Raw genomic sequence first — 16,113 nt, forward strand, 5'->3', positions numbered from 1 at the left:
AGCTGRCAGAATCACTTATTATATTCACACTTATATATTACATTTTATTAAACATAAACAGTTCTTTTTCATTTTCTTGCTCTTTCTATAGTCCACTGCAAATATGGATATGGCAACATCTTGCAATGCTTCAGCATTCCTTTTTCAGTGTTCAAAGCAGACTTATCATTAGTCAAGCACAAATTTTTAAATATTAGATTAAGCTGCTTAAAGTGTTGTTGAATGTCTAATGTTGGTGGCTGACACTGTAGGAGATTTGTAACTTCAAAACCTATAGCAATGTATTCTCATCTCAACATGCAATCCAGGGTTGCTACCCTGTGCTATAAAGATTTGATCTCTATCAATATATAATTGCTATGTCTTTTCAAAAAGTCCTTGATTTTCATAGYGAGACACACTCTGCTTCCTCAGGAATCAATTTCTTTTTTGGGTGGCATTTCATTACTATTGCATTATTATTACTTTTCATTATTTATATTACCGCTTTTCAGTTTGATTTATGGCAATATTCTGCTTTGCTAGAAAACAGCAGTGGCTGAAACACTCTGGGGGTTTTTAATGGCAGAAAAAAAATTAAAAGCTGTACACATTGGACACGCTCCACGTGACTGGTGAAGTGTTGTTTCAGCTCAAGTGACTGGATATTACTCAGTAATCAGCCTGTCTGAAGACAGTTCAGAAAACCTTGATTCCTCCTTCTGACAGGTGGAGTTTCAAGCTCACCATCTGCCAGAGCAGAGAGTGTTGYTCTGTTAACAACCTCCTGCTTGGCAGTCGGTTTCTGCCAATGCCTCTGGTCTCTGTCAAAGTGCTTTCACAAGCCCTGTTCTTCCCTAACCATCCCTGACCATCCCTAGCTGTGTCAACTAGAATTTGCACCAAATCTTCCCTATCTGAAGCATAAGAAGAACAGAAACAGAAACTGCAAGTTCTGCTGAGATCCACTTTCCAGCTAGTTAGGCGGTTCCTACCTAACAAATGCTCTAATATTGCAGGTGTTTAGGGCGTTGGCGATGCCTTGATCTCATATTTGTTTCTTATGGTACTATAGAGCAGTAAGGTTTGGCTTATTACTGGATGTGTTAAATTTCTTGCAGGGAATTTCTTACAATTGGGAAGTGTCTAGTGGCTTGTGCTATGCCGGAGGTGTGTGGGGTAGATCTTTCGACTAAACATTTATCATGAAGTTGCCTACAGAGAGGGAGAGGGGGACATGGGCAGCCAGGCTGTCTCTTCCACCTTACATTTCATGTGATGATGGAACTGAGTACTTGCATAGTACCATCGTTAGCTCTAAAGCAGAGAGTATTCTCTCTTTTTTTTTTTTTTTTTGGCATAGGGGTTAGAACATCAATGGTAAGGAGTATCACAGTTTAAATGAGAGTCAGTGATAGTCATGCCACCTACATGCCATTTAACAAGGGACACAAGACACACAAGAAGAAAAAATTCCTGGGAGAAACAGAAAAAGATGTCATCATCCCAGGCTATTCTGGTGACTCGAACAAAGGGTTGAGTACCTTAGATTAAAGATTTAATCCTTCCAGAGGGTGGATGCAAGGTCAGCAGAGGGTGGATGCATGGTAAGCAGTGAGGGGGTGGAAGGTGCTCAGATGATGTACRCTGATGTAGTCCAGCCAGTGACAGACCACTAAACCTGAAAAGCTGGTTCACCATCACAGTAGTATCCAGAACTGTCATAGAAGGTACCTAGTTTATGATTTTAATTAGGAATGACTGCCAAGATAGCAAAGATATTTAAACACTAAACCCCTGCTTAAGCCCCTAACTCCTATCTATTTCAAATACCTGAAATACTAGGCACTCATTTGCCATTGCAGCTCAAGCGATGGTTATCATTTCTCAGTTTGTCCTTTCAAAGAAAAAATAATATCGCAAAGTTCTTTGGTACTGTGAAGTTAGCATACACCTGTGTGTGTTTCCTGTGTTTTCACCCAGTGGAAGAATTTACCTATGAGCCTATAACCAAAAGCGTTCAGTATGATGCCTTGGAAATCAGTTCTTCCTCACTGAAGCCATCTATAATATGCTTCATTTATTGTCTCATGTTTTTCAGCACGTGCCCTGAGGGATATATATGCCTGAAGGCTGGGGAAAATCCTGACCATGGTTACACAAGCTTTGACACTTTTGGCTGGGCCTTTCTCTCTTTGTTCCGTCTTATGACCCAGGATTATTGGGAACGTCTCTATCAACAGGTATGAGATTTTTTTGTAAATTTTTAAAATATAAAATAAACACATCTCCTGTTACAGTTAAATATGCAATAATTAAAAAAAAAAAAAGATAGTCATTAGATGAATTGTCCTCTGTGTTGTGGGCAAGAACCATCAATTGCTACAGTTAATTTCTTAGGAGTGATGATACCAAAAGACATTAAACTGGGTGTTTGGGGAGGAAGGGGAAAATTGATACTTAGAGAAAGAAGCTTTGAATGAGTAATTTACCTGAATCTGAATGAAGTTTGCCACTTAATAAAGATATCACATCAACACATAATGATTGTTTGGTGGCTGGTGTAACTCAGGAAGGTTGGAAATGCTATGGCAAATAACACCAAGCCCTTTTGTTATTTGACCCTATAATAGCAGACAGTGGTTTCTGTCACCATCATCAGGTCCTTGACCATGGGAGGTATCCATAAAAAGCTCAACCTGTTACACTAAATTCCATTTATGTCTATAAATCTGGTGGAGAACCAGGCAACACAGTCAATGGAGCCCAGGTTCTTTATCCTGAAGTAGATGTCTAAAATTGAATTTATAATAAATTATACCCTGAAAGTATCTATTTTTCCCCACTGATAGTAAAGGGACCTAGACTGTAGACACCTAAAGGGAAACAAGATGAATCCTACTTGGAAAGTCTCTATGCACAGGACAAAAATAGATTGAGCTATGTGAGGGAAGCTAAACTATCTACTCTCAAAGAAATCCAGCAAAGGTGTTTGGCAAAGGAGGAAAACATCCTTGCATTTTACTGCAAGGCACATAGAATTTTTTGACTGCAGCATAAAAATTTCTTTATGAGAAGCTTATTTCCTTGAATGTGGTTTTCATTTGTCCTGACAGGGATTCTGTTCAGACTATTAACAATGGCAGAATGAAATAATACTGTAAATATAAGTTTCTAAAAACATTTTATGAAAGTTGTTTTTGTTTGTTTGTTTGTTTGAAAAGTGTTGTAAGCAAGTGTTAGCCATTTAATTTTTGTGTTTACAGACTCTAAGATCTGCTGGGAAGATCTACATGCTCTTTTTTATGCTGGTCATCTTCCTGGGCTCATTTTATTTGGTCAATCTGATTCTGGCTGTTGTAGCCATGGCTTATGAAGAGCAGAACCAAGCCACTATTGCTGAAACAGAGGAGAAGGAAAGGAAGTTTCGGGAAGCCATGGAGATGTTAAAGAAAGAGCAGGAGGTCTGTAAGCTATGACATGATTAGCCTTGGGTAACTTGAACAGTCAGTACCTTGAGATTCACATTCTCTTTATTTTACATTTATGTGATCACTGAGATAAGAGTTTGCCTGAAAACAGCTTAATGTTTATTATCCAGGACAGAGTAATTACAATCCTTTCTAAAAGAAAAATGATGRCTCTTCCTGCTAGGATAGGGGCCATTTAGGATTTACATATCCAGAGCTGTACCGGTTTAACTGTACTAGCCCATACCAGCAGAGGAAGTTATATTGGCTGACATAAAAAATGTTTCCATGATGATGCAACTACATCTGCATCTGAGCACAGACCAGYGACCTTGGTAGCTCAGTCATAGCCCTGGCTGAACGTTCTTCCTCCTGAGCTTTAGTTCATGTTCATTTCCACGCTGTTTCATTCAAACAGCCATTAACACCCAACTGCCTGATAAGATAAAGATGGAGGGTGACCAGTTTGAAACATATATGTCTTTGTACCTGAACAAATGAACAGGCAGATCTCGAGGTTAAGTTTTGCACATTATGCAAAGGATATGGGTTTAATGTCATGTTGTAAGTTTGAGCAAAACAGGGAGGCCAAAGCATGGCTGTAACAATATAGTCTTAATAGAGTTAGTTAATTTGCCTGTGGTTTGTGTGGGGTAGAAAGTCTTTATTAACTGACTGAAGAGAACATTTTAGGTGCTGTGAACAAGAAGACAATAAGAAAATTAGTCTGAAATAACATGCAGCACTGTAGTTCAGAGAAATAAATCCTTGATACACARTATAAACTAATATACATAATTTTCTTTTGGGTACGTATGGCTTCAGGGGCCTAATCCAAAGCCCATTTAAATCCTTGGAAAGAAAATAGAAAATACAATTCATCCTTGATAAAGTGTTAGTAGAAGCTTATGCATCGGCTAAGTCCTTTTAAAGATCTACTTTGATGGTTTAAGTAATAGGTAGATGCAATTTAGTCCATATATAGACACTTTGAACAGAATAACTTTCTACCATAACCTTAGGGAGTAAATTGAGCTCCAACTCATACCTATTTTATACAAATTTTCATGTGTTTTGACTCCAGCAGAGTCTTCCTAATAACAGTCAACTCTGGTAGCCCCAGCTATAATTAAAGATACTTAAGAATTTCCTTTTGAAGACTTTGATTTCAGTTAAGCCTGCATGTATGTACACAAAAAAGGAACAGTAAGCCCTGAAAGTCAGAATGTGACAAAATGAAGGCTGCTCATGCAAACCTAATTTGTTCCTTTTATGTATATGCTTTATAGCATAGTCTTTTCTCAYATGATCATGTCTATTTTTTCCTGTGCCCTACACAGTACAAAAGGTGGACAGTGCATGACTCAAGAGCAGCTCTTCACTTTTTCATCRTTTGCTATGTAGCCTTAGGCCTACTCAAGCATGCTGTTCCTTATTCAGTCATTTTGTTCAAAGCCTGCTTCAAAGACAAAATGACTAACATCTTCAGAGGTTTTTTCAGTGGCTCTTGTCACTGCATAAACTCTGTGTGCTTCAAAAACATTCATGTGTGTTTGCAATACTCTTGGAGTATTATCCCAGTTTTATGGAGAGGAAACTCAGGAAAAGAGAGATTAAAGTCAAACATATTCACCAGTTTTGGGGTGTCTGAGATGCCTGGGCACTATCGCCTGTCACTTTTTATCTACAAGATACAGTTCTCCACAACTTCATGTGAAGCTCAGTAATTCTACGAATCAAACCCCAACAACTCAAATTAGATATCCTGAAGAGGAGGCTCAGGAAAATGAACCGGGTGGTCTGCTACACTGTGTAGCCTTCAGCTGTCCCTGGCAGTGGTGCCATCAGGCAGCTAGGGCAAAGCAAGATCCTTTCCAGAACCGCCTTGCTGCTGCCAGCCTCAAGGGTCTGTGGGCGTCCTGCAGGCTGACTCCTGATTGGGATAATTTTGTACCTGTCTGTGAACAGGAGAGGTTTGGTGGGATCTGGGAGACTTATCTTGTATTCTATGCTTAGTGGAGCAACATGTTGCAATGGACAGGGACACTTCCACTTGTTTTCCCCCAGCTCTCTCCCTGTCTTCTCCAGCCTCTTTGGTTTTTCCGCCACCCATTGCTCCTTTCCCTAGGCCTAATATCTCAGCTGTCTCACCCGAAGAGCCTTTATCCCAAGTTCTTGGGTTTGCCCTACCACTGAGTTCTTGCCTCAAGTCCTATCCCCTGCATGACCCCCGTGTCAGAGATCTTGTGAGTTAAACTTCTGTCCCATCGTCCAGCCACCACCCATCCTCGTCGTGCAGGCTCAGTCCCAATCCCTTTCTCTGCCCAGGTGTTTCCTTGGAGCTAACACAATGGGTTATGGCATGCAGTGCCTGAGGGGCAGGAGACTGTCCAGCACAGTCATGGGAACCAAACCAAAAAGGGTAGATATAGACTGGATGTGGGGACATCCTCCATGCCGAGAAACAATTCGGACTAAATTTTTTTCAACAAGTAAAGAAAGCACGTAGGGTAGAAACTTTTCAACCCAAGCAATAGGGAAGAAAATGCAAAGAAACTGAAAATTAGCTTAATTAACAGTGAAGGTACAACAAGCCAAATAGCACAACCTACAATATTTTCTAGATAAATAAAATATGATGGCAATCAGGGAAAAAAAAAAAAAGAAAGAAACTTGCTTGATGAGCTTTTACATTGTCCAGTACAAAGGGAGCACAAATATAATTGATAGCCGTGCTTGGAGTCTATCAGTCAATTTGTACAATTGGTCTAACACATTCCTAAACCTGAACTTAACACCAAAAGACTAGCTGAATCTTTATGAGGAGAAAGCACTTCAGCATAGCAATTAAATCAATTGACTCAAAAAAAGAACAATAGCCTAGACCAGCGTCTGAACCCTYCTTCTCCTCTCTGCTCTAAGCAGCTTGCTCATGAAAGGTATTTCCCACAGGAATTCAGTTTTGCTGCTCTCTCAGCTTGATAGAGCTACCGCTACTCCTTGAAATACATGATTGATTCTTTACACGACTGTTAAGTGCCTTCACTTTCCTTGGACTGATGCCTGTGGGAGGAAGGGAGTATTTTGTTGCGGAGAGCTGATTGCCTGTTTGATTCTAGTGGCTTACAGACAATAGCACTGAGGATTCATAGGTTTCTCCTGTTCTTGGGAACCTGGAGAGGTTTCTTTTCTTATATATACATATAATTCACTCATTTTATGTATTCTGACTTGGGGCTCTGCAAATGGCCTGTCTCCAGGCCTGAGGTGTTGGTACTGCTGAGACAAGCGGCTTCTCCAAACCTGACCTTGTGCTTTGTGCTCAGAGCTGGCTTGATAGAGGAGCCCTCACTTTCCTCCCTCCCATACCCTGAATGGAGATCCAGCGCGCTAGCGTGGGCTGCGGCTTCCTCTGAGTATACGGGTTCCTCCTTTTGGCTGTTCATTTGCTTTCAAGCCTCTTGCTTTGTGTGCTCAGGCTTTTGAAATTGGCTTCTGCTGAGTTTCCAGCAGATTGTCCGTTATCAGCAAGTTCCTGCAGTGATCCTGTAAGATAGCCAGCACAGCACTGAAGCACATGGGTAGCAAAGTCCACCTTATCTCCAGTTAAGCCCATGGTTTTCTCATTGGATCTCTGATCATAGCTGTCTGTGCTGCTGCTTGGGATAAGCGTTTACAAAAAAGTGTCAGCTGAACTGCCTGCAGTTACTAGTACCCCTCTGTGGTAGGAGAGGAAAGCTCCCAGCAGCCAGCGTGGCTCCATTCCTGTCCAGCTTTCTCAATTTGAGGGACTGAAGTTCAGGGGAAGGTTAGTCTTGTCGTTCTCCAAGTCAAGATCTTTCTAACTGGAAGCACAAGTGTTATTCCAGGGAGTATCTGTGCAGTGCACACATGCAGATGTGTACACACAGGCTGTTCCTCTAGTGAAATGTAGGAGGACCTTGTCCTTGAGTTCTACATAAATCAGGTTTTATATGGCCATTCCTAATGCTCTGTCATAGGTTTAGAGTAGATCTGGATAGCAGCATGACCTGCACATGTATATTTATAGCAGGAATTTGGATTGCTTGGACTTATTGTATATTCTCCTCATGGCTAAGTGGAGAGGTTAGAAACATTAAGACAAGTTCCAGGCACTTGAGATAATTTTATGACGAATGACCACTTAGAATTTTTAATTTATCTCCTATACAACCTAAAACTTATCATGAAAAATAATTGTTGAACAGAATAATTATTACTTCTCACTGGCATCCTAAACCCAAATGATACATCTTGCACCTTCTACCATCTTTCTTTTAGGCACTAGCTGCTAAAGGAATTGATTCAATGTCACTTAGCTCTTTGGAAATGTCACCTTTAGCATCCAAAAATGCTAAAGAAAGAAGAAATAGGCGAAAGAAAAAGAAGTCTTTGGGAACAGAAGAGTATGGGGAAGACCAAAGGAATCCCAGGTCTGAATACGATGATGGTCAGAGGAGAATGGTAAGTCATGGTCTGAAATGCCACTTATTTCACAGTGTACTTTGCTGGATAGGTCAAGCTCTGAACAGACAATTAAAACTCAAACTTTCAGCTGTAAAGAAGAATCAGATATTTGACATTATGGCTGACGTGCAGACATTCTATGTTAGAAGGAAACATATTAGCATTTTATTTTCAAAATGAATTAAAAATGCCCATTAAACATCCTTATGAATCTGTTTTGTTTTGATTTTATTTTTATTATTTTTTTCACTTCAAGATTACCCGCAACCTGATTTATTTTCTTATTCTAATTTCATTCATCTGGTTATACCTATCCTATCCCTACCAGAGCTAAAATATTCTTACAAGAAACATGCACAGCTTAAAAAGAAAAGAGAGGAGGAGAAAGGAGGAAGCTTGTCTCTGAGGGCATTTTTAATGATATACAAAGAAGATATTAACATTTTTCTATTCCTTTGCTAGTTGCCTTCAAGTCAAAACTTTGTGGCACTTGTTTCTACTTTATATTTCAGGAAAAAAATGGAGTGAGGATGTTCTTAAATAGGGGTTTAAATAAATGTTATTGACATGCATGAATATGAATTTGCACATACTGTATGTATCAAATGATCATAAATAGCTTCAGATAAATCGTCTTTGCTTAACTGAGGGCAAAGTTTAAATCAGTCTGTTTGTTTTTTTGAATTGCCATGTAATGGGCTAAGTCTTTTAATATTTTGTTGTCAGTGAATTTAGGGATATTTGGCAGCCATAAAAAACTCATAGAAAACATGCAAGTGATGTAAGTAAATGTGACCAATTAATGACTCCCCAGCTCACAAAATTTACATAGAGCTGGATTTCTGTAAATGACATGTATTTTTTACATGTTTTTTTAATAGGTTTTGTTGTTGTTTCATTGGGTGACTGGGTTGCATTACTAATTATACCTTTGTTAAAGCTAGAATTGCTCTTTAGCTTCATTCTGGATAGGTCTCAAGGCACCACATACCAGAATGAGCATGGATTGGAGCTGTGCATTGCCAGTTTGTTTCTTAGATTAATATTTCTTGTTTTCACTTTTCGCCCCTGGATGTCATATGCATGAGAGACACGGGAGACACATTTCAAAGCTTATAGTAAATCTTCTTTGTAAGGCTGTGTCTGGCATAGTTGGAGGGGGTGAGGCTGAGTCATCATTCAGATGCAATCTGAGCAGCTGTAAGTGTGTTGCCATCAGAAATCAGTCTCAATGACTGTGTCACGGAAACCCAAGCATGGATTTTTGACCAGTTAAAATTTGGTAGCAATCCAAATGAGTTGTTTTTAGTTAGCATGGACCTGGTTTTTGTACTCTTCCTTGTACCAGTGTCACAAAATAGTATCATTACATAATTTAGTGGTGTAAGATACAGTGCGAAATGAAATCAGGCTCCTTTGGTTTGGCTGGTTTGTGGATACTGTGGAGATCTGACCTCTCTTCATATATACCTGGCTCATTGAAAAGTTCTGAAGAAGCTGGAAAATTGATACAGGCGATAAAATCAAAAGTATGTTCTGCCTAAATGCTCTTATTCCATGAATTTCCTCTTCACAGCTATGAGGGAAGGGGATAGACTTGAATTCCTTATGCATTTTCTGAACATCCTTTTCACTCTGTCAGTGTGTAGGTGTATTTAGTGCTTGGCTATGTCTTTCTGATACTCCATCAGAATTGCACTCTCACTAGCAGACATCAAAGTGGATCGTCAAGGCTGATATTTAGGTGTAAGGAAGACTGCTGTGTACTGAGGTTACCTACCCTTAAAGCAGATATGTGCATTGGGATAATCATTCTACAAACTATTAAATCATATCCCTCTTCTTGCTCTTCTTTTTTTTTCCCCCTTATCACCTTCTTCCGTCGTATTCTGCTTCTTCTTCTTCCCTCTTCTTCTCATTTTCCCTGCAGTTCATTTCCTGCCCTATTTCTTTATCTCTTGTCCTCCCACTGCAACGTTCCTTCCCTAGCTGTTATGAAGATGTCTGATTATGCAGTAAACTGGAGCTGGATCCCCTTGCCTGCTCCTGTCTTCTACTCCTTATGCTGCCTTCCCACATCCTTTGGCACTTATCAGATGGGGAGGGAGTAGAAGCAAAGGAAGTATCACTCTACGAGGCAAATGCCACCTTGACCCCTTCTATTTCAGTACATCTTTAACTGTCATGTATTAGACAAATACCTTATGGCTAGGAATGATTATTCAACCTCTTAACTTTGCAAAGGTTGAACACATATAATTAAATCTTTCTCTCTGAAACACTTGGTTTAAAATGGAACTTACTGCTCTCCCCAGACCTTCCTTGCTCCTGAAAACGTGTTGCAAAATGTTGTTTCTCTTTCCCCTTTTTCCTTTCTGGGGGTTTCTAGACTCTCCTTGGCATTAGTTATGATCCCAGTGCAAACTTGGTGAAGCGCAGAACCAGCCACGGAAGCGTATTCAGTTTCCAACTCCGTGGCAGAGACACTGGCTCCGAAACAGATTTTGCCGATGACGAGAGCAGCACTCCTGGGGAAAATGAAAGCCACCGAGGCTCTGTCTTAATTCCAAGATTTGGGAGGAGTCCAAGCGTTCAAAGTCAAGTGAGCCATAGTTCTCACCCGACTACTCCCAACTACACCCAGACGGGCAAAAGGAACAGCTCAGTGGATTGCAATGGTGTGGTCTCCCTGATAGGAGGAGGCACCGGGGCACTCAACTCAGACCCTACTTCTCCTGCAGGGTTACTGCTCCCCCCAGTTATTATGGAAAAACCTGGGACAGGCGACCTGGTGAGTACTTTATAACTTTTGTATGTGATTCATGCTCTTGTTTCCTTCTAAATGTTGTTGGAGTTTGCTGTAATTTATTTACACAATACACAGTCTGCAGTGGAAACCCAAACTCACCATCCTAGACAGGGTGGGAAGACAGTGGGCTAACTCCTACAATAACTGGTGTCTAGTGCAGCATGAGACAAGTTCATGACTTCTGGTGAGACTTACTCTTCAGAGATGGCTGGAGGCAAATCTTGGGTTTCATATGAATTTTCTTTTCTTTTCTTGTAGGGACATTTTTTAAGTTGGTTCCTTTTAGCATTTGAATATCTGACATTGTCCAGTGGCTAAAAAATGATGTTTTTAAAATGACTCAGTGTGAGTCTTTCAGTCTCGAGATTGCCTTTCTCCCACGGCTTTCTACTTGTTTGCATCTCACCTTTGGTCTTCTGTATAACTGCTTGAGGAGGGCAGTTCTTACAGCCCAAAAGTAGTTCCCAGAAGAGCTTAGCATCCAGTTCCAATAAAGCTCAGGACAGATGAGCAGATGATCAACATCTTTCAAGCCTTTTCCATATTTCCAAGATCTTTGTTGCAAAGGGCCACCATTGCAAAAATTCTCAATAAGGCTGTAAATAAAAATATTACAGCTGATACCATTAGGACCTGAGTGTGAACTCACTTAGAAAATCATGAGCTGCCATTTTGGAAATAACTGCTGCACAGGCAGGGCAATATGGACAAGCCATGCCTTTTCTCGTACTAGACCCACTCCAGCTTAATGCAGTGGGAACTGATCTCAGTAAAGGTAAACGTCTGAAGCTCCTCACCCTGAACAGTCTTTAAAGCAATGGAGATCTAGTCACTTTGGTTAAGGGGCAGCATTTATTTCGTCTCAGAGCGGAGATCTAAAATAGGTCAGATAAATTTGTCTCCCCAGAAGTGTCTGTTTCTGTTCTTTACCTACAAGAGGAGCCCAGGGTCGTTAACTCAGCCACAGATATCTATATTGCATATGTCTAAAGTTAGGGGAGATTCAAGCCCACTCAGAGTGAGTGCGTGCCAACCTTGGGTTACATCAGGGTGGGGGAAAAAAGCAAATGAAATTCTAACGTGTATTAGGCAAGATATTTCCTGAAGAGAAAGGCAAGTGAGATGGATCCCAGCCGTGGTGTCAGATTATCAGTAAATTGAGAAGTAGCTTTTTCTATAAAGCCAAGCAGCTTCTTCCCTTTCAAGCTTTGGATTGATTTTTTTTTTCCTCACCTATCCGGGCATTCCCTGTAGTCCTGCAAACACAGTTGCACTGTGAAAATTCAAGGAAAGATAGCTCTTTGTGTGAGAAGCTATGTGGGTATGAGAATTCTCTGTTTTGGCGACAATTTTGAGGCTGTAGCTTCTTTTTCAGATATTCACACCTTTGTTTATTTAGCACTTTGGTACACGCATTTTTATTCTCTTCAGACAAGGCAGACCAGCCTTGAGAGTGGTCACTAGATAGCTGAGCAATAGAAACACCATTTGTACACAGCAGACTCTTCCTGGACTTAGCTTGGCATGAAATAAACTGCAAGATGGAGTAATTATGGAAGAAAGGGTGTATTTCTTAAAAAATAAAAATCTGAACCAAATCAGAAAGGCTTTGGTAGATGAGCAGTGGATGTCCCCCTTTTTTTCTGTAAGAAAAACAGTTCTGCAGGCTGTTGAGGCTCTCCCAGCTGTCAGAAAGCTCAGCAAAACATGACAGCGCTCAGCCCTTCACAGGAAATATCTTTTTTTTTTGTGGGATTGGGCCCTGAGGTGACAGGGAGGCTTTGAGCTCTGCAGGCATTTCTTTTTATTTGCCAGCTTCCTGCCTTTTAAAAAATGGATGTTGAAAATTAAATGACCTGGGTGGGTGAGCACACTTGGCAGTTCTCTGGTCGTCTAGGAAATAACACCAAAGCACTATAGTAACAGATGCTCATTCAGTGATGCAATGTGAAGGATGTTGTGTCTTCTGCAAAACAGGTTTGGTATCTAATCTATCCAGAAAATGTGAGCTGGAGTTAAAAGCTAATTGGCAAGGAGCCCATTGCTGTACAGATGCATTCTTTACAGGAGCCGTAAGCACTGGGCATGAACGTAGAATCTGAGCTGTGGAGCGGATGCAAAAGAAATTCGTAAATCCAACACCTCAGCATGTCTAGAGATAAATCAACATGCTCCTGGGCTTACTGTTTGATTATTTTTGCTGTTTTCTTGCAAAACTTTTTAAATTAGCTTTGTTCTTTGCAGTTCTGGCTTCTCTTTATATTGTCCTGATATGTTTGGAGGAGGCAAAAGAAAGATGTGGCAAGGTGAAGTTGAAGTTATCTCATTAACTCCACTGACCCTGCTACTGTTATTTATTTTATATGAGTGTAATCATCTGATGAAAAATGACTCTATTGTACTAATTGTTGTATTGTCCCTGAACAAAAAATGAAAGAAACGGTCTTTTCCATGAAGGGGTATAAATTTTATATGCATCACGCCCTGAACTGAATCTTCCAGAGGCATAAGCATAGCTCCACTGATAGCACCACAACGTCTGAGGTGATGGAGCCGACAGAGCATGTTTTAGAGCATCAGCTTTTGAAGAGTCGTTTGTTCGTGTCCTTCTGTGGTGCTCAGCATTGCCAGATGAGCTTGAAACAGATCTGTCTGGTTGCTACTGAGGGGAGAGACCAGTGAATTCTGAGTTTTGGGGAGGCTTGGAAAAGCCCTTTTGATTTCAAAGGCAAAGAAAGAATCAAACAAGATCAGACCATCTCCATTTTTGAGCTTCCAACCGTGGCATGTAAGCAGACCATAGTTTCAGCAGATGATTTGAAACTGAGCTCTCTTAGGATTTCTCAGGGAAAGCACGAAAAGTTACTAGAAACTTTTGCAAATCTTGGCCTGTTCAGTTTTAGCAACGTTTAGCCTGAAGATTTAACCCCAGGCAAAGCAGCTAGGGCCACGATGAACAACTTTCATGCCTTTGTGTTATTTCAGCTGCCACCCACGGCCTGTTTGTCTCTGGGAATGGCCGTGGGTGGCAGCTGTACTAACATGAAGGCATCAGCGTGGCCCGTGCTCCCTCCTGGAAGAGGGAGCACAGTAGCAGATTATCTGACTGTTCAGCCGGTGACTTGCATGAGTGATCTTCCAATACTTGGATGGAGAAGAGCACATAAGCTAAAAAAGCCAGTCTCAAATGTTCTTCGCTGCTTGGTACAGATAGTTGTGAGTCCGCTTCCATGAGAAACCAAGTATATTTATGCTTTCCGACTCTTGCCCTTAATTCCTAAATACAGATAGTGAAACAGGAGAGAACTGAAATAGTCTCAGTGGAAGGTGCTTAGACCCCTTAGTCTTGTTAGCTGGGCTAGTCTTAACAGTCGGCAAACTTGCCTTTCACAGACAGAGCTGGCTGTGCAGAAGGGCATCCGTCCAGGCACTCTTCTGCCGGCACCGAAGCTGTCCTGCCCGTCTGACAAGGTGCCGGCTGCCAAGTCACAGGGACGTGAACACACTGCCTAAGTAAGAGGAAAGTGAACGCTTCTGGGCCAGGTGTCTCCTCACCCTTTGCTACACCTGCAGATATTTCTGTATCACATAAGGCACCTGCAAGGCTGAAGGAGSGAAGGCAGAGTTCTTGGGTAGCTGCCTGTATATTATATAAGCTACTTCAAGGCATGCTACAAACTAAGGTTTTGGTGCATTCATATAATATTTATTTGTAGTTATGTATTGCTTTGTTGTGTCTTGGTGTTTCTTAGTTATTTAAAAGGTTAGAATATCACCTCCCACACAAGATATTCATCTGTTTGAACAGAGTTGAATTAAGTTAATGAGCTGTTTTCTGGAGCTGAGTTTACCAATGGGATCTGATGAGGATGAGTAAGATGTCACCTGTGGCTGTCTAGAATTTCTTGAGTGTTAAAAAATATGCATGACCCCATCCTCTCTTGCCTTGTAAAGCCAACTGAAGTCTTTTCAGTAACTGCAGGGAAATCTCAGAGATCTTAGTTTAGCCTGACTTTGCAATTATTTTGGAGATTAGAAGTGGCAGAGAGATGGGCATGAGATTGAGGACATGCTAGTCTGGGGGCAGTCAGCTGTTTAGCTGTGCAATGGTTGTTTTGTGGCAGTCACCAGCGCTTCGGTCTTGCTGGGGAGCCAGCTGCACCAGGAACATCCCATCCGGCCCAGAAGCATAGCAGATCCACTGCTTAAATAGCTTTGGGATGGGGCGAAGGCAAAGATGGACGGTGGTGGAAGCACTTGTGTAGCGGCAGGAAGGACCAGGTGGGACAGACAGCAGCACAGAGATGGGTGCCTAGATGACCTCCCTACTTGTGGTCAGGGCTGTCCCTGCAGCCACTTCCCTCGGGGTCAGGAGTATTTCACTAGGGCCCGACCCTGTCCCACGGTGAGTGAGAGCAGCTCTCTGCCTGAAATCATCTTCCATCCAGACATCCGTTGGAGGTACTTGGGGCACCTCTCACACGCACACAACCTTTCCTGAATTTCCTCTTGGTCGCGCTTTTTTTCCTTCTGGGAAAATAGAAAAGCCAGGCATTGCTAACCTGACTGGAGTGGAAACTGCTGGGAAGTGTGGCAAGGCTATTTATCCAAGTGCCTAAGGATTTAGAAGCCTAGGCAAACTTTTTTACTCTTTTTTTTTTTTTTTGCAAAAAAAGACCTTGAGATTAGTTCTCACTAAGCATAAAACCATGTTGCTGGCCACGTTGTTCTGAATTTTTTGTTGACCCTAAAGCTGCCTCAGGGGGGAAATTTCTTTTTTCCCCTTCTTGCTTTGCCATGCGACTGGTGAAAAGGCAAAGTGTTAGTACTTTCCATGTTCAGAAAAACGTCAACAGAATAAGTCATCCAAAAATTACCACCAATAAGTCATATGGGTGAAAGCAGGCTAGCCCTCCACTGCTGCCGCACAGGGCGTTGTCACAGCAGCTCTAGTTTCTGTTCATTTGCAAACTTTGCCAGGCCCTACCTGCCATAAATCATTCAGATTTGACACAAATATTGCAAGCTGCTCCAGTTTGCAGTGCATCTCTTTAAATAATGGAGTGTCCACAAAATTAAATGCCTTCTTTTTAAGGCTTTGTGCTATTATGGTCACCTTCAATCTCATTAAATATTTGTGCTAGTGCCTAACTGGGCCCATTGTTTAAAGTGTGGCCTGTCCACCTCTTCTTATGCTTGAAAAGATTTTTACTGTACAGAGAAAATTAAAGCTGCCCCAGTTCCCAAATGTGTTCTTTTAAAATGCTGCCATATATAAGCCCATCTTCACACAGCAGTTCTGACATAATTCAGAATTGTGGGCACTCAGAACAAAATAATTCTGCAGTGTTATGTATCCTCATTTAC

The 16,113-nt window shown here is 41.3% G+C and overlaps 1 protein-coding gene across 3 annotated transcripts in view; it reads left to right on the top strand.

Moving 5' to 3' along the window:
* LOC112978264 (sodium channel protein type 5 subunit alpha-like) overlaps positions 1 to 16,113 on the top strand; it is a 173,054-nt gene that overhangs the window by 52,073 nt on the left and 104,868 nt on the right. For all 3 annotated transcript variants that reach the window (XM_026091567.1, XM_026091569.1, XM_026091570.1), the window contains exons 8-11: positions 2,081 to 2,222; positions 3,246 to 3,443; positions 7,752 to 7,934; positions 10,327 to 10,728. In XM_026091567.1, the coding sequence (XP_025947352.1) occupies positions 2,081 to 2,222; positions 3,246 to 3,443; positions 7,752 to 7,934; positions 10,327 to 10,728 (925 nt within the window). The remainder of the gene's footprint in view (positions 1 to 2,080; positions 2,223 to 3,245; positions 3,444 to 7,751; positions 7,935 to 10,326; positions 10,729 to 16,113) is intronic.

Source organism: Apteryx rowi, unplaced genomic scaffold (genome assembly GCF_003343035.1).
Source record: "Apteryx rowi isolate R43461 unplaced genomic scaffold, aptRow1 scaffold_91, whole genome shotgun sequence".
NCBI classification, from domain to species: domain Eukaryota; kingdom Metazoa; phylum Chordata; class Aves; order Apterygiformes; family Apterygidae; genus Apteryx; species Apteryx rowi.